This window comes from Cucurbita pepo, chromosome LG12 (assembly GCF_002806865.2).
Source record: "Cucurbita pepo subsp. pepo cultivar mu-cu-16 chromosome LG12, ASM280686v2, whole genome shotgun sequence".
NCBI classification, from domain to species: Eukaryota; Viridiplantae; Streptophyta; class Magnoliopsida; order Cucurbitales; family Cucurbitaceae; genus Cucurbita; species Cucurbita pepo.
This window is the reverse complement of record NC_036649.1, coordinates 6,205,112-6,226,112: the sequence shown is the minus strand read 5'-3', so window position 1 is coordinate 6,226,112 and position 21,001 is coordinate 6,205,112. Positions and strand designations below refer to the sequence as shown.

The following is a 21,001-nucleotide window of genomic DNA, read 5'->3' as shown; positions in this document are numbered from 1 at the left end:
AAAAAAAAAAAAAAAAAAAAAAAAAAAAAAAAAAAAAAAAAAACTTAAGTCGAACTGTATTGGCTGAAAAAATAATCTCGCTTTAGAAGCATAACTTCCATCGAAGGGGGGAAAAACGAAGAAACAGAGTTGAAGAAGAAGGATTTGGAGATTGGGAAAGTTGCAATCTAATAATGGAAAGAACTGTTGATGATTCGAACGTTAGGAGCCGAAATAGAAATGTGGAGTAGCAGACGGAGAACAATCTGCTTGGATTTCTTAAACTCAAAGCTCTTGATTCTTCGTCGGTTGCAGATTTCCGTCTCTATTTCGAGCTAGCTGAATTCCAGACTGCAAAACACACTGAGAAACGTTTTGCAATAAACGATTCGTTTCTGCTTTTCTGGTATGCTCTTTCACTGTGAATTTCGCCGCCCAAATGCGTAAAAAGGGGTTTTATGGGCTATGGGATGAAGGATGATCTCAATTGGCCTTTGAGTCCCCGAAAGTGTGTTCTCTTTTTGTTCACCAAGTTTTAGCACGTGTCTATCTCCTTCTATTATCGCCCATGTGTCATCCAATTGCAATGCTATGTGCTTAGACACCTGGGTTGTCTTCACTCCGTCGAGATTTGTTTTGTTTCTTCTTTATGCATCCGTTCTACCAGTTTTGTTGAAAGATTTTGTTGAATTAGTTCCCGTAAAGCTTCATTTGAGCCATTTGAGCTAATGCATGTTCCCGTTTGTGAGCGTTTTGTTGGGTGTTTGATAAATTTAAGCTTATTTTTCCCATATCCGTCTAGTCCCAAAAGGTATTGAGACCCATTTGGCTACTGGGGTTCTTGGAGCCGAGTTTTTGTCTTCTTGACCGATCCTAACTTTCCCCAGTTAAGTACTCGAATATTCTGTTTCCATACGGTGTTGTATTCTTAATCTTTTGGTGCTCCTGGGTGTACTGTAGAGTGTGAGTGAGCGCTGAAATGAAAGTCCATCCGGAAGAACAAACTGTATTTGAGGTATGCTTGGTAGTTCCGAAAAGGAAAACGAAGAAAGAAGATGCCACTTGTGACTGTGTGGAGGTGCTTGAAAATTCGTTTGGTAAGGTGGGTTTTATCGTTGAGAGAATTGATGGCGTCACTGACGAGTTCATGAAGGTTTGCCCCTGCTACTTGTTTTATGTTCCACAAGAGTTTATTCTGCAGATATCATTTCTATTGATGTGAATTTGAACAATGGTCATTACTTATTAGATAGTAGCGTGATTTATAAGCATGATTTCTTCGTCAATTTTGACGTAAAATTGTTATAGGCATGTGTTCGCTTAACATTTACGTGCACTAGAGATGCTGTTCGTATCTCTAAAACGTTTAAGCAGAAGTGTCAGTATGAACTAATAGCCTAGCGAGTTTTTGCCTTGTGCAGCCGAGATTAGATGCCAATGTAGGTGGCTTGCACTTAACTCGCCTTCCGCTTGCTAGACAAAAGTTATATATTATTTTGGTCTCGTTTAACTCGTGATCATATGTTTATTGATTCTAAAGCTTTTTGATGGATGAGTAATTAGTTTATGTGAAGCTTTTCACATTTCTTATCTGCTAATTCATTTATTGTGATTTGACGAGCTCCTGCTTCTAAATCTAGTTGGCTGCTCCTCTGGAGGTATTAGGAAAGGCTGCTGCACGCCTAGAAATGAAGAAGAGGACTCATATTGGTAAGCTCGAGTATCTTTAGCAAACCTCCTGTTCAACTTTTGTCTTCCTTTCTCCGTTGGCCTTCTCTATAACATGTTTTAAAAAGGTTGTGTTTTTGTTTTTCTGCATTGGTTTCGGTGCTCTCTTGATACAAGGTATGGATTTGCTTTTTGAACTGGACGAGGTTGATGCTTTTGTGAGACAGCCCGATGGTTCACTCTTCAGTTGGAGTGAGCGATTTCGTTGCTATGATCACTTGATATATGGGATTGTAAGTAACTTCTCTCATGGCTCAAGGTTTTCCCCATCCGCATATCCTATTAGCTACACTATTGTCTCAATGTTTTTCTTATAGCAATCCATTTTCATAAGTTTTGAAATTTTGAGTAATTTCTTGTATGGAAAAAGTTGCTTTGGTGGTTTAATAATTTCATCGGTCTACCTTTTGCTTTCATGTGCAAATAATGGTGCCAAGCATTAAAATTTTATTTTAATGTACGTCACTCAAAAATGCGAATACGAAAGCAAGCCAGTAATTATTTTTAATTTTTAATTTTTAATTTTAACCCAAGATTAGGCATCTGATTATGACTATATCCTTCCCATTGATGTTCGTCAGTTCATAGCATATGCTGTACCTCTACATTGCCAGATATAAGGTATTTCATTTTACAGGTAAATGAGAATCAGTCAGCTGTAACTCTTAAATGTGATGAAGAAGAATTTCAGTGGAAGGTTGGGGAGAGTTTGGTCCGTACATTGGAATCCAAGAAAATTGTCAAACAAATATTTCCTCTGCACGGTATAGTTTCCCTGACTTCCCTAAAATTTTGCAGCTGTGTGTCGTATATTCCGAGGAAATAAGATTGCTATTTTATAGACGAAATAAGGAGGAAGAAGCTCCTTGGAAATTGGGCACTTAACTGGTGGGACTTGACCGGCCAGCCTATTGATGAGGTGTATTCATATTTTGGTGCAAAGGTACTTCAACTATAATTTTATTTCGTAGCAGCTAATCATTCTGATGTGCATTTTGACTGACATGTAAGAAAATTAACTGTTTGAAGATTGCACTCTACTTTGCATTCCTTGGAATGTATACACAATGGATGCTATTTCCAGCTGCACTTGGGCTTATACTGCAGTTAGTTGAGTTTGGGTGAGCCACTCTATCCATTAGCTGCAAGGCCATCATTCTTTTAAAATCGTGCAAGCATTCCAAATTTACGTAAAAATAAACAGCATGTTGCTCATCTTGCTTACAGGTCCTTGCGATTACTGGTCCTCCCTATTTTCTTTATAAGCATTATCTTATGGGCTATCATGTTTTCCCAGTTCTGGAAACGGAAAAACTCTGCCCTTATCGCCAGGTACCTTGGTCTAAAAGCATTAACACGTCAACAGAGCGTGAATCTGCATATGCTGTTATGGTCACTTCCTTTTTTATCTATCATTTGGCATATCACTCATTCATTTCTCTCTACACTTGCTGTAAAGATGGCAGATCAATTATACATTTGGAGGTGATCCAGGTTATAGACTTTCAGGCGTGGATTGTACCTCCCTACAAGTACCTGTAGAGCTCATAAAAGATCAGGAAATGGATAAAAGAAAAGAGAAGGAAGCGTTTCAAAAAATTGAATGGTTTGGTCGACTTAGGCGAGTCAGAAATGATGCAATTGTCATCTTGAGCATTATATGCCTCCAGTTGCCTTTTGAGTTGGCATATGCTCATTGTTATGAGGTTATTCAGTCGGATGTTATCAAGTAAGAATACTAGATATATTTAAATATTGCATGCACTTGTACTCGGGATATATTTATCAAACATTTCAGATCATTCTATGTTGAGCATTTTTTTTTCTTGCCGTCCCAGCTGTTTCAGTTTTTGACCTTTCCCTTTAGGCACATGCATTTGATCAATTTGAAAAGAAGCCATGAACTGTCTCAACTTTTTCTTCCTTTAATAATGATGCAAACGAAGTAAAATTTCCATGATATTTACAGTCAGATCTCCACTCCTGATTATGCCTTATTTTAGCTATCTCTTGGTAACTGTATAAAAATTATTTGGGGACACACCGTTCAGTATTTATATATACAATTTTGGTTTCAGGTTTGGGTTGACTGTCTTGTACCTTTTTGCCATTCAATATTTCACGCGATTGGGAGCTAAGATGTCCGTGAAGCTCATTAACTGTGAAAACTATGATAACAATGAAAAAAGGGCTGATAGTTTGGTTTACAAGGTAAATGGGCCTTGTCTGTTCATTGTTCTCATCATCTCATGGATTTAGTTCACTTAGTTGAGTTTTCTTGCAGGTTTTTGGTCTTTATTTTATGCAATCCTATATTGGAGTCTTCTACCATGCCCTTCTGCACCGCAACTTTACAACTCTTCGTCAAGTTCTAGTACAACGCCTCCTTATATCTGAGGTGAACAAACGATTAACTTTGTAACTCTTCACCAAGTATTTAGTTTTGTTCTTCATTATTTCAGAACATAACATACTTCGAATTTGAAATTGTCATTCAGGTGTTGGAAAATGTGTTGGAAAATTCCCTACCTTATCTCAAGTACAGCTATAGAAAATACAAAGTCCGGTAAGCACTCCCATTTTTTCCAATAATTTTTGGACTTGTTACATTGTGGGCACGCGCAGGCTTGCCTTTTCATATAACTGGGCTCGGCCTACTGTCCTTCTGGTGTAAAGGAGCAAGAAAAGACGTGAAAAAGGATCACCTCAAGGGAAAATCCTGTTCACTTCTCGGGCGGAGAAAGAATACCTGAAACCTTCTTATTCTGCGAGCATTGGCGTTGAGTTAGAAGATGGGCTTTTTGATGGTAATAGGCTACATACAAATCTTTGAAACAAGTAGTATTATTGTGTCATTTCCTAATCTCATACATTATAGTCAGTTTCCTCAAAGTGTAACTTCTGAGGCTTCATTTCTGTTTCTTTGGTAGACTGAGTGAAGTTGGAATTTCTTCTTTGAACCCTTTGTTGACTTGAAAAATATTACCTTTTGGTAGTTATTGTTCCTGCTTTTGGGACTTCCTGGCGTTTTCCTTGTTGCCCTTGAAATTTTCTGCTCAGTTTTGATTGGTTTTCCCCTAGTGACAAAGCTAAGATAGTTTGGTCTGATCTAAAGCTTATATTAGAGTAGAGAGGGGCCAAAGAACGAGATGCCAGATTTGGCTTTTCTTAGAAGCTCTCAATATGTGTTTATAAATGTGTTCCTCGTTCAACGACTTCTACTACTGTTTCCCCTTTTAAATCTAACTCCAACTCCAACACTGAATGCAGATTGTTTGGAGTTAGCGTTGCAGTTCGGAATGATAATGATGTTTGCTTCTGCATTCCCTCTTGCATTTGCATTTGCTGCATTGGTAAATTCTTTCTTGATTTCATTGTTTTTGGTTTGCTTTACCAATACCGTATATTTCTTACTTACATAGGACAATCTTCTGACTCCTATATGCAGAACAACATCGCAGAAATAAGAACAGATGCTCTGAAACTGCTAGCTATATACAAAAGACCCTTTCCCCGTGCAGCAACCACAATTGGTGCTTGGCTCAACATTTTTCAGGTATTCCCGTTTTGGATTTAACAATTACTCTATCTGCGTCTTTTAAAATAGAGTTTCTTAAAGAACTACACGTTTGCCGAATTTCACTCAACAATATGTTAGAAGTGTAGAACCCTTCCTTTAAACGCATGGTAATGACTGAAGTTATTCCCTTCCTATGGAGGAAGGTTCATATTTAAATCTATATCGATGTCTAACAAAGTGGCAAACCACTTAAAATTGCAGTTTCTGATAGTGATGTCCATATGCACCAACTGCGCACTTCTTGTATGGCTATATGATCAGGAGGGGAAATGGAAGATTGAACCTGGACTTGCAGCCATTCTAGTTATGGAACATGTTCTCCTTTTGCTCAAGTTTGGCTTCTCTCGTTTAGTACCGGAGGTAAAATTTAACGATCCCACGTTAACCTTTTCGAGCCTTCTATATGAAAAATGTAAAAGAACCGCACTTTTGGCCATCCCAGATAATCAAACTAAAAGGTACTAAAGATGATGAAACTTTGTTTTCATTGACAGGAACCTGCATGGGTAAAAGCCAACCGTGTGAAGAAAGCCGCACAGGCGCAGGACATTTATTCAAAACAATTGTTAAGAACCATATCAGGTGGAGAAAAAGCTCTAAACAATGTAAAGAAAACTGAGTAGAAAGAAGAAGGTATTGATAAACCACATTCTTCCCACTTCCATCCTCTGCTATAGAGCATATAGAATTATAGATAAATATCATAGTAGTCTCTGATTTTACACAAGGTGTTCATTTTTTTTGCTTTTTGGTGGTTTTGTTTTTGTGTTTGGAACATCTTCTTTCTTTTTCTTTTTTTTTTTTTTTTTTTTTTTTTTTTTTTTNTGTTTGATTCTCGAAATCCATTGACGATTTCCACTTTCATTGGATGAAAGGAGAAAGAGAATAGAGAAATAGATCTTTCATTGCACACAGGGAATCACTTTAGTACTGTTTTGTTTCCATGATCGTTCATTTTTTGAAGAGAATCTCACTTTATCCCTCAAGAAAAAGCTGAATGTACATTGTTTTTGATCTTAGGCTTTCATGACACGATACAAACTAGTTCCATTCTGATCCATTTTCTTCCTGATAGCCACAGTTCACTCATTACCATTGAAACCATTTTGCTTCAAAAGGTCTTCACACAAAAACAAACCCCATGTTGGAAATTTATCAAACGTGAAAACTTCATCTGGTCAATTAGTGACACCAGCTTCCAAAGCGATTGCTTACCGTTCGGGCATAAGCCACCACGGCTTTAGCCCATTTCCTGATTCCAGCCTTCAATTTCTCTGAATCCATCTCTTTCAAAGACTTTCCATATTCCATTGGTAGCTCTGGGGATGAAAAACAGAGATCGAAAGATCGCCTGCGCTTTCTGGCGGCATCATGCCTGCCAGGGCGTTTGGCCTCCTCAGCCTTTGTTAGAGAGAAAGACTTCTTCACAGATATGGTATGTTTTCTTGGCTGCTTGTCTTGCAGCTAAGGATTTGGCACAACCTAAGAGACAAGTCTGGTTTTGGGTCATACTTATATGTCGGAGATGGCAACTAGGACAAGCAACAGATGATGCACAAATGCGTCTTGTAAAGGCACTTTCGTTGACTTGAAACATTCAAAATATGTTGTTTCTTTGTAAAGAAGCTTTGGGTTTGCAAAGCTTGTTGGTTTGTTCTAGTAATGTCAGCTCTGTTTTACTGTCTATAAAATCATCACGGTCTGGTGATGTGATATGAGAAGTTACTGTTATGCCAACATTATTACCAAAATGATTGGTACTTGATCTTTCTGATGCGACCAGGTGAACTTTGGAAATTCAATTCTGACCATTTCTATTGAAAAGAAGATCAATTTTGCGCTTGTGCCTTTTTCTTTGACTATTGAAAAGTCTTAATTCTAAAACTTATATTGTTATTTTTTTAAAATTAATTTTCAACTCATTATAAAAGGGCAAATATTAGATTAATTTGTTAAAGATAAGGTACTGATAATCAAATAATTTGTGAAATTTTTGAATGGCCTTCTTAGATACATATATACACTTTAAAAGCATATATTGAGTCACATACGGTTTGGGAGGATAACGAATAAGGGTATGAAAACCTTTTTCTAACAAACGCTTTTTAAAAATCTTGAGAGAAAGCACAAAAGGGAAAGACCAAAGAAGATGATATCTCTTAGCGGTGGGATCATTACAAATGGTATTAGAGCCAAATATTAGGCAATGTGCCAGTTAGAAGATTGAGCCTCAAAGGGGATGGACACGAGACGGGGTGCCAACAAGCACGTTGAGCCTCGAAGAGGGGGCGGATTGTGAGATCCCACATTGGTTGGGGAGGAGAATAAAACACCCTTTATAAGAGTGTGACAACCTCAAAGGGGATGGACACAAGGCAGTGAGCCAACAAGCACACTAAATCTCGAAAGGGGTGGATTGTGAGATCCTACATTGGTTGGAGAAGAGAACGAAACACCCTTTATAAGGCTGTGCAAACATCTCCTTAACTCACACATTTTAAAAACCTTGAGGGAAAGCCAGAAAGGAAAAACTATCTGGGCTTAGTCTGGGCTCCAAAAACAATACCACACCCATCCATCTTTACCATATTACGGTAGGCCTCAGGTAATTCAAACAATGAGATTCACGAAAAACAAGGATGGCAAATTTGAATGCAGATCACATTCCCTCCAAGAGCTCACGAGATAGCAGAGAATCACAAAATTGCAAGCTAAGGAACAAATTTAGAAGTTTACTGAGAAAAAATTAGTGACAATATTGTTTACAAGCATTACAATGGGAATGGAAGTTAGACTTGTGGGACCAAAAAAAAAAAAGTAAGTAAATGAGGTAAACAATAATACCAAATATGAGATGATTCCAATCACCATCTTTACAACTCTGCTACTAGTTTTACATATATACAGAGCTACCAGAAACCAGGCCTCCTACTCCTCTCCTACCCCTTCCTCTCTACAATATCAAAATGTCAAACAAATTGTACACTTAATGTTGAATGCTGCTCTAAAAAAGTCTAAATCAGCACAAAACAACACACCTAACACCTAATTCATGGGACGCCTGCCTTATGTTAAGGCATGGTGTGATGGTCGGGTTAAACCGCTCACTGCTTCATTTATCCGACTAAACACTACTTTAAGGGGGATGCAAGTGATGACATGGTCGTTAGACTTCTGTACCATACGTTTCAGCTGATTTTGGTGTCGATTACCTGTCAGCGAAGATAGTTTGCGGATCTTCTTACATAAATGCCCGGTTTTTTTCATTCTCGGCGATTTGCTGGGCGAGAAACCAGGTTGGGATGGCGACTGTTTCGACTGTTTTGATTGAGTTCTCACCGGTGCAGTGTGCTTGACTGTTGCATAACGGTGTTCCTCGCCTTCCGGTTCAGTATCTGCTCGGCTCAACAAGGAATCGCAGTACCCATCTTCCACAATTTCAACTGTGAGAGGATGACCAACTATGGCTTTACCATTCAATTTGCTCATCAGAGAAACCAATGGAACATGCTGAGGCCTATAGCTAGCTTTCACCTCAAGCTCAACATCGTATAATACCGAATTAGCTCCGTAGTTTCTAACGTAAAATTCTGGCATCTGATATCGAGAATGAATCGTAAAGCGGGACTGGCGAAAAGGAAGCAGTTTTTGAGGTACCAGAGAGTCATCAAGTAATTGTTTCGCCTCTGTTTTCGGTTCACTCGTATGAGGTTTCCTGTAAGATAATTGTTTACCCCATTCACAGAGTCCATCCATCTGACTTTCAGCAAATTTCTTGGACTTAGCTAGTAGGCTACAATTACTTGCAGATGGGGATATACCAACGCCATTGATATCTACTTTACCTGCCAAGCAAGAACCAGATGCATCATCCATATCTAGGGAAATTTTTGAATCTTGTTTTCTGTAGTTGCTTAAATGCCTTGACTTCCTCTTCCCTTTTAACTGCCACCTCGAAGTACCTCTCTCGATCTTTTGGTTAGTATTATCGTTACGAGTCGCAACCGAAGTTGTGGAGTCGGGTTCCTTTGTTGCCTCATTTTCCAAAGATCCAGTTGGATTACTTTGACCGGACAGCTTTCCTAAAGAACCGACCGTCGACCTACCAGATGAAGAGGGATTTGTAGGAGAAAGACCTGACAGTTCGGAAACAAAAATCAGTACGATATCATCCGAAAGCAAACTAAAAACTTTTCAATCTATGCAAGAACAGCTTGATAGAAAGCAATTGGAAAAGGAACAGGTTTGTATAACAAGGTCAAGAGAACCAAAAAGGCTTGTATAAATGAATGTCATAGTCGCAGATAAATAACAGGAAGCACGAAACAGGAGGCAAGAAGAATCCATGTAACAGTCCAAACCTACCGCTAGCAGATATTGTCCTCTTTGGGTTTTCCCTTTCGAGCTTCCCCTCAAGGTTTTAAAACGCATCCACAAGGGAGAGGTTTCCACACCCTTATAAGGAATGTTTCGTTCCCTTCTCCAACCGATGTGGGATCTCACAATCTACCCCCTTGGGGGCCCAGCATCCTTGCTGGCACACCACCCGATGTTTGGCTCTGATACCATTTGTAACAGTCCAAGCCCACCACTAGCAGATATTGTCCTATTTGGGTTTTCCCTTTCGAGCTTCCCCTCAAGGTTTTAAAACGCATCCACAAGGGAGAGGTTTCCACACCCTTATAAGGAATGTTTCGTTCCCTTCTCCAACCGATGTGGGATCTCACAATCTACCCCCTTGGGGGCCCAGCATCCTTGCTGGCACACCACCCGATGTTTGGCTCTGATACCATTTGTAACAGTCCAAGCCCACCACTAGCAGATATTGTCCTATTTGGGTTTTCCCTTTCGAGCTTCCCCTCAAGGTTTTAAAACGCGTCTATTAGGGAGAGGTTTCCACACCCTTATAAGGAATGTTTCGTTCCGTTCTCCAACCGATGTGTGATCTCACAATCTACTTCCCTTATGGGCCAGCGTCCTTGCTAGCACACCGCACGGTGTTTGGCTTTGATACCGTTTGTAACAACCCAAGCCCACCACTAGCAAATGTTGTCCTCTTTGGGTTTTCCCTTTCGAGCTTCCCCTCAAGGTTTTAAAAGGCGTTTACTAGGGAGAGGTTTCCACACCTTTATAAGGAATGTTTCGTTCCCTTCTTCAACTGATATGTGATCTCACAATCCGATAAACAAAAATCAAGGCGGAGTAGAAATGTACATCAGCCAAAGACACTGATTTCATCAGTTAAACAACATAAAAGGAGAACCTACACATACTAGAGAGAATGTACATCTTCAAAATTCATAATTACTTCAATCATACCGTCAACGTGCTTCTCCTCTGCAACAAACGGCACGTCAAATAGCTTGTCCAAAGAGTTATTCTCGGGTATACTGGAGACTTCATTTTCCTTTGCCTTAGACATTTCAGAGGCAATTATCGACGCTTCATTGTCACAAGAAACTGCAGCGCCATTCCCATCCGAACTATTGATAGTTGCTAACGAATTACTTCTCTTTAACTCAGAATCTAATTCAGAAGTTTTACCATCAGATGTTCCCCATAGAGGTGAACTACATGTATTAGGAAGCTGATCGCAAATCACTGGAACCGATACCATTGCTGTGCTCTCCAAAACCTTCGTCAATGGCCGACGGCGATTTTTCTTTTTCAAGAATTCCTGTACAGTTGCTACTGGTGATCTCTTTCGTCTTAATGATGATGAATACATATGAATAATCTTCGGGGGATTTCGATTAGTTATACAATTCCCAGTATTCGCATTACAATGAGAAGTATCCTCTTGTTGAACTATTTCAGGCTGCTCTACAGCATGAGACTTCCCATTTGCCAATGAACCCATAACCAAATCTTCAAGTCCTCTCATACGCTTAACACCCACCGTTCCATCGTCCTCCGAATCATTTGGTGTTCTCCTCCTATGTTCAGATAGCACCTTCGAGGAACTGGCGTGATTAAGTTCTTCCGAAGGGATATCTGAATGAGACATTTCAGGGGCAGAATCGGAGTTCACTTCAGAATTACTCTTTTTTGGACAAGCGTCTTCAGAATTACTCACATCATCGGTCACGATGGCTTCTTCTTCTTCCTCTTCTTCTTCTTTTTCTTCCTCTTCGTCTTCGTCTTCTTCCTCTTCTTCTTCTTCACAAGAATCAGATACAGGAGGAGATTCACTGGCTAAGACATCACGCTCGCCATCTGATTCATCTTTCTGAGTCCTATAGCTGAAGTCCAACTGATCCTTGCCTAAAAGGGCACTCTCAAGCTCAAGAGCATGTAGAATTGCATCTTCTCTCCGGGCATATTTCACAGCCTTCTTACACGAGTTCGCTGCCGAAGCCTTTGCCTTCTCAATGCATTCATCGTATTCTCCACATCGGAATGCCTTCACCCTCTTAGATTTCTCAAGATTGTACCAGTCACTAAGCCAACAAGAGTAAGAACATTGTCACAGAACAAAAAAATAACCTCCTACAGAAACGAAACAAGGCGCTGAAACTCGAAAACATAGAGAACAGGAAAAAACCAGTATAAAACGAAGAGGTCGACGCAACTGCAAGGAAAAAACATGCTATACAGAGACCAAATCAATAGCTATATGTCTCTAACAAGCATTTATGCTATCATTGTTAACAACTACAAATGTCAACGATTAACTTCAAAGAACAGCCAAGTAAGAACCACACAGATATTAAACATAATGCACAACCTTGCAGAACACGAAGGGTTAACCAGTAAACGCAATTACCAAATCAGTGAAGAACAGAACTTAAAATGAACAAATAACAAGAAGCAATTACATGCTTGCGTCTTCGCGACCAAGAAGTTTCACCGGCGTACCGGATCTCGGAGAAACCAAACAACTCTCCGACAATTCATCGAGGCCCAAAATCTTGCCTGGCCACCACGACCCATTTCGGCGGCGGACCCAAACCAACCCTCCAACCGATGAATCAATACCCTTGGCCTCGCTAGAACTCCCCATCTCCAAAACCCCCAGAACCCAAAAACCAGGGGAAAATTCCTCGAATGAACCCTTAGCTGTTCATCTTGAAGCCCAATCAACAGTAATTAAAACCGTCAAAAACCTCCCTCTCACCGAGAAATGCATACAACACTAACACAAAACAGCCCCTGGCAGTAACGAGATTAAAGAGAAATGCATACTTGCATGCGCCAGATAGAAATAATCCGAAATTTAAGCTTCAAAGAAAAGGGAAGAGCAGTTGGAAGATGAGGATTAAAGGGTTTAAGGGAAAAACAAAGATCTACAACGAACTCCAAAATTTAGGACTCTTTTTCAACATTACAACGAAATATATCGGTGTTCTTTATATGATTTTTCTGTTGATATCCTATGTTTATGGGGTTTTCTTTGAAGAAGCTTGTATGTGGTGTGAAGGGTGTCTAAGCCAGGCGTAAGAGAGATGGGAGCACGGATCAAAAACCAACCTTTTGGTGGGCGAAGAGAGGGGGTTTCTGTGAAGAGCGATAAAGAGTGGTGAGTAAATAATTCCTTTTTTTTTTTTTTTTCTTTTAAATTCCTAATAAGAAAAGGGTTAAATAAAAACAAGGGCAACAAGGGTGTTTTTAGTTTATTTCCCGTCTTATTTCCCCCTCTTTCTTCCGGCCTTTTCCCCCTCAAACACGAAACGATTCCCAATAATTTCCCTCTCAATCCATTATTTGGTTTTCTTTACCAAATCCTTCAGGGAAAGAGATAAAGGGCTTTCTTATACTTGTGTGTTTGAGTAGTAATTTGTAGTTCTTCATTAGCACAGTGACAGTCATTGCATCATAGCGACGCCAGGAAGAGGAGTACGTTGAATCCAATTACAGCAGCCATGACTGGTGCGTAATTTTCCTTATCTGGTTACTTTCATTGAATTCACCTAAATGTTAAGGAAGTTTGGAAATCTTTTCTTCTCATCGATGTTTAAGTTTCGAGTTCTGGTAGTATTTTTCACTTGATCATATGAACATGTCTTATGGGTTTTAGCTATATTTACTCATCTGGCTAGTATTAGTATTCTGCTGTGTGGGTAAGTTAGTGATTTCCATTAGCTGCTGATGGCATGTTCTTGAAATTGTGAAAGTTCTTTGATGCTGGCTTCATGAAAAGTTTCTTTTTCCTTTTTTTTTTTGAACTTTTCTGTCATGTTTGATAGACTTGGTGGAATTGTCTTACGAAATGAGCTGTGGGCGAGAGAAGAAGTCTAGAAGTCACTATGATAATGTGGGTGTGATTGTATAACATACGATTTTCAATATGTCACGACTCGGTTTTCGAGGTTTTGAATCTCAAGCCATAAGGGAAAAGACAAGGAGAAGACAGATAAAATAAAAGTGAAAGAAAATATAAATTATGGTAAATTTTGTGCGATTTGAAACAAACAACACCATAATAAAAGAAACAAATGAAATCTAATACAAACGGGTGTTGTTCAAGTTTAATGTAAATAAGGAATGAGTTTAGGGTACAAGTTCAAATGAATGCAAAAAGACTCAAAATACGCAGATAGAACTGACGCCTTGGGATGACTCCCTTTGTGATCGTGCTGCTCCCTCACCTCAACTAGTGGTTAGTAGTCACTTGAAACAAACAAACAAACAAAAACAAAAAAAAAAAGAAAAAAAAAGAAAGGAAGAAAGAATGGGTGAGTGTAAAAATACTCAGTAAACAATGTACTTGTAGGCTCTAATCGCATCCTTATCCTAATAGATTACCATGAGCTTTTCTCTCGGCTCTAGGAAGTTTGGTCATAATCTCTATAGTTATCTGAGCCTCTGGGGAGGGCTCGATGTTTTGAGTGGTTCTCTTGTTTCATTCTTATCCTTTGGGGCTTGTGCTGGTTGAACAACCTTTCTGTACTTAGACTGAGGTACCTTGTTTTGCCTACGTAGTGAATGATCAGCATCGTAGGTTGAGGCTCTACCTAAATAAAATATGGTAGGACTGTATGACATCTACTAATCTGAACATCATCTGTGGAAGGTTAATTGACGGACTCTTCCACAAGGCCATAGAGTCATTCTAATTCTGGGCGAAGCAACTTCCATGTGCTGGTCAGATACTATGCCTACTTGTATGGTCTCTTGCCCCCTCTTTGGATGAGTTTACAACACAAGGGCTCTGTTGAGGAGACCGCTAGCCATTTCCTCATACGATAATTGCACCTAGTTGTCTCGACGTACTACCCGAACTGACCTAGGCCTATCTAGGCGATACTGCTCCTATGGACCTACCGTTTGGCAGCGCGCTATTGGATCCAATGTAGATTCATTCATGGTAGTCGAGGTTTACTAGGTTCTTAGAGTGTCTAGGCAGCTTAAAACGTGAACTTCCTACTCCAAGACTCTCTGTACTAACTCCTTGAGTTTTCTTGGTTTGGGAGCACTAGGGTTTAGAACCCCAATCGCCGCTCACAATCCTAAAGTGCTTGGTTTATTGGAGGTGTCTTGTCCTAGCTCGTCATTTAACCAGCCTAACTTTAGCACGATAATCTTAACTCAATGCATGTAACTATGCTCTACATGGAGAACACTCAATCAATCACTTGAGGCTATCCTACATTTTTATGCACGCTTGGTTAGGGAGATAATCTTAATAATCACCTAAAGCATGAAATATATTATCTAAACATTCTTGCAAGCTCAACGAGGAGCAAAAATCACAATATCTCATCCTTCTTTCTTGCACAACGGAAAACACTAAAATAACACACATCATAGAAATCTCATTCTAGGGACATTTTCGTAATTTTTCATAACATACAATGTATTCTCATTCAAAATTGTTTTCATTAAGTCCTAATCATACATATACTAAACACCTGAGGCAAGGTATGCTCGCATACTAACATGTCATAGTCATTCCTATAAGTGTTATTTGAGAAACTCCAAACGGCTACTTAAATGGGTGAAGCATGCCTTCTTGAGCCTGCTAGGAGCTTTGAATTTTCTTAGTTAGACAACGCAAGTTTGATCGCTTATGAACATGCCTACCCATGAACCCTAAACCCTAAACCATTCATGGACCTTAATTGAAAATAAATCTACCAAGTGTCTTCTCTCCCAGCTTCCTTGTCATGGTTTGTTCAAATAATCTCCTAAAACAGAATGAACAATTTTCAGAAGTATTCCAACGTCTAAACGCTCGAGTATACATAAAAATGATATTCTTGAACCCATAAATTATACATCCAGTTCTTCCTCAAGGTGATTCATAAGCCTAGAACTACAGAGAACATCATTTCGAGCAACTTCCATGAAGGATACTCGGCCAAAAAATGCTCCAAACATGCCGAATTCGAAAGTTGAAGATGGTTTTCCTACACTTTTTCTCCAAGAACTTCAACCTTCTCTCCTTTTTTCCCCTTTTTTTCTCTCTTTTCTTCCTTCCCTCTCAATTAAGTCTACATTAGGATAAATACATACCCCCTTAAATAGTGAGGGGCAGAAAAGACCGTTTTATCCCGTCGACCATTTTTTCTATTTTTTCACAACTTTCTTTAAATTTTTCTCAAGTTCCCGAGATTTTTATAAGCATTTTTCTCTCCTACCTTATCTCAAATTTCATACCTGTCGAGCTCGAGTATTACACAATATCTACTGAATTGATATGTGTGTGCGCGCACGCTTATATAGTGGATTATATTTTGTCGAAATTTTTCATTATGTCCCCCATTAAGTTCATCTATTTGCCTTCTATTCGGCTTGTAGACTATGCACAGGAGCAGGAGATGGAAATTGACGCATTGGAAGCTATACTTAGGGATGAGTTCAAAGGTTTGTGGCTATTTTTCTTTTAAACTTCGAAGTTTTTTGCTACCTTTTCTTCCTTCTAACATGTCAGATACCCTTTTTTATCTGTATTCCATATCAGAAATTCACTCAAGTGAGAGTGGCCTTAACACTTATGGTAGATGCTTTCTGATAACACTATCTCCACAGGTACGAGGTCTCTTTTTTCCACCTGTTCTACTTTTGGTGCATGGTAAGCATCCTACTAGTTTAAGATTTAATTCAAACTCGAACCTTTGAAATGAGCATTTTGAATTCCTTGAAGCAGTTCTTACAGCAAAATTTTAAATATTATGGTGAATCTTTTATAATGGCTCTTCCGAATTAAGCCTTGACCTTGCTCGTGTGGTATTGTCAAACAAAGCAAACTCACTGACTTGGCTCCCCAGTGCTGACGAGGACTTTTCTACAAAATCCTTGATGATGGATATGGAGAAAAAGTAGAACCAATAAATCCCACGCTAGCAAAGACAATATGGAAAGGACATCAGCCTAAAAAGGTGAAGTTCTTCCTCTGGAAAATAGCGCACAAAGCCATTAACACAAGTGAAAATCTTCAAAAAAAGAATGTCTTACATTATTCTTTCTCCAAATTAGTGTCCATTATGCAAGAAAGAAAACGAATCACAAAACTACTTGTTTATGCAATGCACATACGCTCAAAATTTCGGGACAAGGATTCTCAATATATTCAGATGGCATCTCACATTTCCTAGGGAGGTAAAGGAATTTTTGGATATGGCCTTAATGTACCACTCTTTCAAGAATGCAAAAGCCCTATTATGGAAAAACCTCATCATGGTTTTCTTTTGCAATATGTGGAAAGAAAGAAATCAAAGAATATTTACAGAAAAGACACAGACCTACACGAAACTTTTCGACAATGTTGTTTACCAAGCTATATCTTGGTGTAAACTGTCTAATATTTTTACTTCCTATAGTTATACCTCTCTCATTGCAAATTGGGAAGGTCTTACGTTTGTTACCTTTGTCTTTCTTAATAGGAGGATGAGACAGATGAATCAACAACTATGCCAGGTTATTCTTACTTAACTTTCCTTGCTATTAGATACACCTAGAGGAGGTTAATTATTTTCTTACTGTCCTAACTGTTTTCTTCTGTGCAGTTCAGCTGGGTTTGATTTTCTCGCATACAGAGAAATATCCTGATGAACCTCCACTTTTGAATGTGAAAAGGTTGTATAATTATACTATGCATATAAATAATTTAAAATAAACAGAAAATTTTCATCTAAGTTGCCTAGTTAGCTCATGAATCTTGATTTCATAACTCATTCAGACGGCATATTAAGTTATTTGGTTTAAAAAATACGTTCTTCTTTAGTATAGATAGCGCACGTTTCTCAAAATCCTCCACTGCATGACTTACTGCCTAAGTCACGGGAAGTTATATATATAACGTATACTAGAATATGGTTAGCTTTTTACTCGTACTGATGGCTTTATTGCTTTTTTGGTCAGTATTAGAGGAATCCCGGTAGAAGATCTAAAGATTTTGAGAGAAAAGCTTCAGCAAGAGGTATTCTTTCCTTTTTTTCAATGAAAGTTTGATTTTTTTCAATGAAAGTTTGTCTATTTAGTATACTTAACAAAAATTCAATATGTGTCTAACAAATATCGGATTTACATTGATCAGACACAACTAATGTTCAACACATATCTAATATGCTAACAAGTATTCGATATGTGTTCAACGAGTGTTAGAGTATCCAAGTGTCTAATACGTGTCGAACATGGCACGTTAAATTTTCTGGCAATGTAGCATAAAACAGCAAGTTCCTTTTGTGTTCCTCATGATTCATAACCTAACTGTTTGGATGATGCGAAACATTGGTATATATTTATTTGATAATGTGTTAGATCTGACATTTACATGTAGTCTGTTTGGACAGGCATCTGAAAATCTTGGTATGGCTATGGTCTACACACTTGTGACATCATCTAAAGAGTGGCTATCTGAGCGATTTGGTCAAGAAAGTAGCCTCGAGATTGCTGAAGCAGAAGAAAGGGCGAAAGAAGATGTACGAATCTCTAAATAAACAAAATTCTTACTTGAATGAATTCATTTACATTCTTCTTCTCTGAACTCGCAGATCATTGTACCACATGGAGAGCCTGTCACCCTTGACACGTTTTTAGCATGGAGGGAAAGATTTGAAGCAGAGATGGCGCTGGAACGAGCCAAGTAATTGATTTATTTCCCTCCCCCTCCCCAAAAGAAAAAAATTATAGACTAGGATGTTAGACCAAAATGTTCTTCGTTGACCATATTGATCCAACCTGGAAACATTAGCTAATGACTAACACATACATTTTAACAGTCTCTGTTGGATGTTTTGATCAATAAAAATGGGATGTCTTTTGGAATTCTGCGGGGAACTTGGGTACTAGTTATGTGAGATCCCACGTTGACTTGGGAGGAGAATGAAGCATTCATTATAAAGGTGTGGAAACCTCTTTCTAGTAGACGCGTTTTAAAAACTTTGAGGGGAAGTCTGGAAGGGAAAGTCCAAAGAGGACAATATCTACTAGTGGTGGGTTTGGACTGTTACAAATGGTATTATAACCATACATCAAGCGATGTGCTAGCGAAAAGGTTGAGTCCCGAAGGGGGGTGGATAGGAGGCGGTGTGCCAGCAAGGACGCTGAGCCCTAAAGGGGGGTAGATTGGGGGTCCCACATCGTTGAAGAAGGGAATGAGTGCCGTCAAGGGGGTGGATTGTGAGATCCCACATCGATTGGAGAGGGGAACCAAGCATTCCTAGGGTGTAGAAACCTTTCCCTAATAAACGTGTTTTAAAAACCTTGAGGGGAAGCCTGGAAGGGAAAGCCCAAAAATGACAATATCTGCTAGCGGTGGGCTTAGGCTGTTACAAATGGTATCAAAGCCAGTCACCGGGCGGTGTGTCAGCGAGGACGTTGGCCCCCAAGGAGGGTGGATCGTGAGATCCCACATCAGTTAGAGAGGGGAACGAAACATTATTTATAAGGGTGTGGAAACCTCTCCCTAGTAGACGCATTTTAAAAACCTTGGGGGAAAGTCTAAAAAGGAAAATATTTGCTAGTGGTGGGCTTAGGCTGTTACAAATGGTATCAAAGCCAGTCACCGGGCAATGTGTCAGTGAGGACGTTGGCTCCCAAGGGGGGTGGATTGTGAGATCCCACGTTAGTTAGAGAGGGGAACGAAGCATTCCTTATAAGGGTGTGAAAACCTCTCCCTAGTAGACGTATGTTAAAAGCCTTGAGGGAAAGCCCAAAGAGGACAATATTTGCTAGCGAGGAGCTTAGGCTGTTACAAATGGTATCAAAGCCAGTCACCAAGCGGTGTGTCAGCAAGGACGTTGGCCCCCCAAGGGGGGTGGATTGTGAGATCCCACATCAGTCAAAGAGGGAAACAAAACATTATTTATAAGGGTGTAGAAACCTCTCCCTAGCAGACATGTTTTAAAACCCTTGAGGGGAAGCTCAGAAGGGAAAGCCCAAAGAGGACAATATCTGCTAGCGGTGAACTTAGACTTGGGTTGTTACAAGTTGAGACTTACGGGATGGTGCATCTTTATGTCTGTCTCTGGGTGGCTAATACCAAGGACTTTAAACATTCCCTTCTTTGGTACCATGTCATTTGATGAATATATTTGTATGATATGTTATCTCTGTTGATAAATAAATGTGATCTATTTCCAGAATAATGCCGGAATCAGCTCTTACTGCACCGAAGGAAAAGAAACTTACTGGCAGGCAGTGGTTTGAGAGTGGAAGAGCTTCTACGGTAATTTTTCCTATTAACCACCGATGTCGCTGCTAGGACAAAAATATCGAACAATTGTCTTTTCCACGCTACTACACAGTCGATACGATGTCGAAACTCCGTTTAACGAGAGTTTTTGCTTCATTCATCTACATATCCTGCTCTCTTTTTTTCCACAGAAAGGTGCAGCCCCAGTTACTGAAGGATCCGACGAAGAAGATGATGAAGATATCGACTTTGACGAGGATGATTTCGAAGGTACTCGCTCCCCGCTCGTTCATCTAATCATCATGTATCCATTGTTAATAATTATCCCTTTGCATTGCTTGAATGGCAGATGATGAGGAAGACATGCTCGAGCACTTTCTTGCTGAGAAATCAGAGTCATCCGCTCACTCATCCAGAAGGCCTTAGCTATATATATCAGTTCATTTGGTTCACCACAAGAATGGGGGTATCAAATTTTGGCTCGTAGTCTTGGTTTATTCAACTTTTTGTTATATTGGGCTGTGTTCAAATGATATCAATGATGATCTTGGATCTTGTTTTGGTTAGAAAGAACAGCTAGTGGAGGTAGCCATTTCATATGTTTGTGGTACATTTACTATTTAATGAAAGATTCTTATTCAAAACATAACATAGCCGATCTTTCTAATGAAGCCATCTTTTTTCGGAAAGGTTAAAACTAATAGGACTTGGACCATTCAGCTACCGGTACCAGCCTGTCCAAACTATAACCGTTGTGAATACTCATTCGAAATCTGACTTATATAGCCCCGATAGCCCCTAGAAGATCATAAAAAGACCTTAAATATTGTATAATTGAAAATGGTTTAATCTAATAACGAGATTCCAATGAATGAGATATCCATATTATCATCGAGAGATATGGTTTGATTTGATACCCATTTACCTAGTATCTTATTATGGACCATTTTATTATTATTTTAATTAAGTTCAATTATAAATTTAGTTGGGTATATATATTAGTATCTAAACTTACAAAAAAAAAAATAATAATAAAAAATAAAAATAAAAATCTAATAAATTATTAAACATTAACCAGGTTAGCTAACACAGGGACAAAAATATTGTTAGAGCTAAACAGGGACGAGAATAGGGAC

At 39.1% G+C, this 21,001-nt stretch overlaps 3 protein-coding genes across 15 annotated transcripts; 2 read left to right on the top strand and 1 right to left on the bottom strand.

Annotated features, from left to right (window-relative positions):
- Nucleotides 1-67: 67 nt before the first annotated feature.
- On the top strand, nt 68-7,056 carry LOC111807543 (anoctamin-like protein At1g73020). Of its 3 annotated transcripts, none has more exons than XM_023693306.1 (17): nt 68-385; nt 940-1,132; nt 1,620-1,689; nt 1,825-1,940; nt 2,345-2,471; nt 2,550-2,650; nt 2,737-2,828; nt 2,935-3,039; nt 3,167-3,436; nt 3,786-3,918; nt 3,992-4,105; nt 4,206-4,273; nt 4,384-4,514; nt 4,978-5,060; nt 5,156-5,263; nt 5,489-5,647; nt 5,782-7,056. In XM_023693306.1, exons 2-17 carry the CDS (start codon nt 959-961, stop codon nt 5,908-5,910), a joined length of 1,980 nt encoding a protein of 659 aa, XP_023549074.1. In that variant the 5' UTR covers nt 68-385; nt 940-958; the 3' UTR covers nt 5,911-7,056. The 3 variants fall into 3 exon arrangements, with proteins under 3 accessions (XP_023549074.1, XP_023549076.1, XP_023549075.1); XM_023693308.1 differs by having other exon boundaries at nt 68-1,132; nt 5,782-5,920; nt 6,752-7,056; XM_023693307.1 differs by having other exon boundaries at nt 68-1,132; nt 5,782-5,920; nt 6,406-7,056.
- Nucleotides 7,057-7,999: 943 nt separating this feature from the next.
- LOC111806694 (uncharacterized protein At1g51745-like) lies at nt 8,000-12,327 on the bottom strand. The gene is made up of 3 exons (XM_023692095.1): nt 12,106-12,327; nt 10,607-11,727; nt 8,000-9,423 (listed from the first exon to the last, which is right to left on the bottom strand). The coding sequence occupies exons 1-3, from the start codon at nt 12,288-12,290 to the stop codon at nt 8,354-8,356; spliced, it is 2,376 nt and encodes a 791-aa protein (XP_023547863.1). The 5' UTR covers nt 12,291-12,327; the 3' UTR covers nt 8,000-8,353.
- Nucleotides 12,328-12,716: 389 nt separating this feature from the next.
- On the top strand, nt 12,717-20,514 carry LOC111806696 (RWD domain-containing protein 1-like). Of its 11 annotated transcripts, none has more exons than XM_023692099.1 (12): nt 12,717-12,806; nt 13,087-13,156; nt 16,028-16,093; nt 16,191-16,258; nt 17,113-17,146; nt 17,236-17,305; nt 17,591-17,648; nt 18,022-18,150; nt 18,223-18,314; nt 19,814-19,898; nt 20,057-20,135; nt 20,215-20,514. In XM_023692099.1, the coding sequence occupies exons 2-12, from the start codon at nt 13,150-13,152 to the stop codon at nt 20,289-20,291; spliced, it is 765 nt and encodes a 254-aa protein (XP_023547867.1). In that variant the 5' UTR covers nt 12,717-12,806; nt 13,087-13,149; the 3' UTR covers nt 20,292-20,514. The 11 variants fall into 11 exon arrangements, with proteins under 11 accessions (XP_023547867.1, XP_023547866.1, XP_023547868.1 ...); XM_023692098.1 differs by having other exon boundaries at nt 13,082-13,156; XM_023692100.1 differs by lacking the exons at nt 12,717-12,806; nt 16,191-16,258 and adding an exon at nt 16,259-16,301 and having other exon boundaries at nt 12,895-13,156; nt 17,241-17,305.
- The last annotated feature ends 487 nt before the right edge of the window (nt 20,515-21,001 follow it).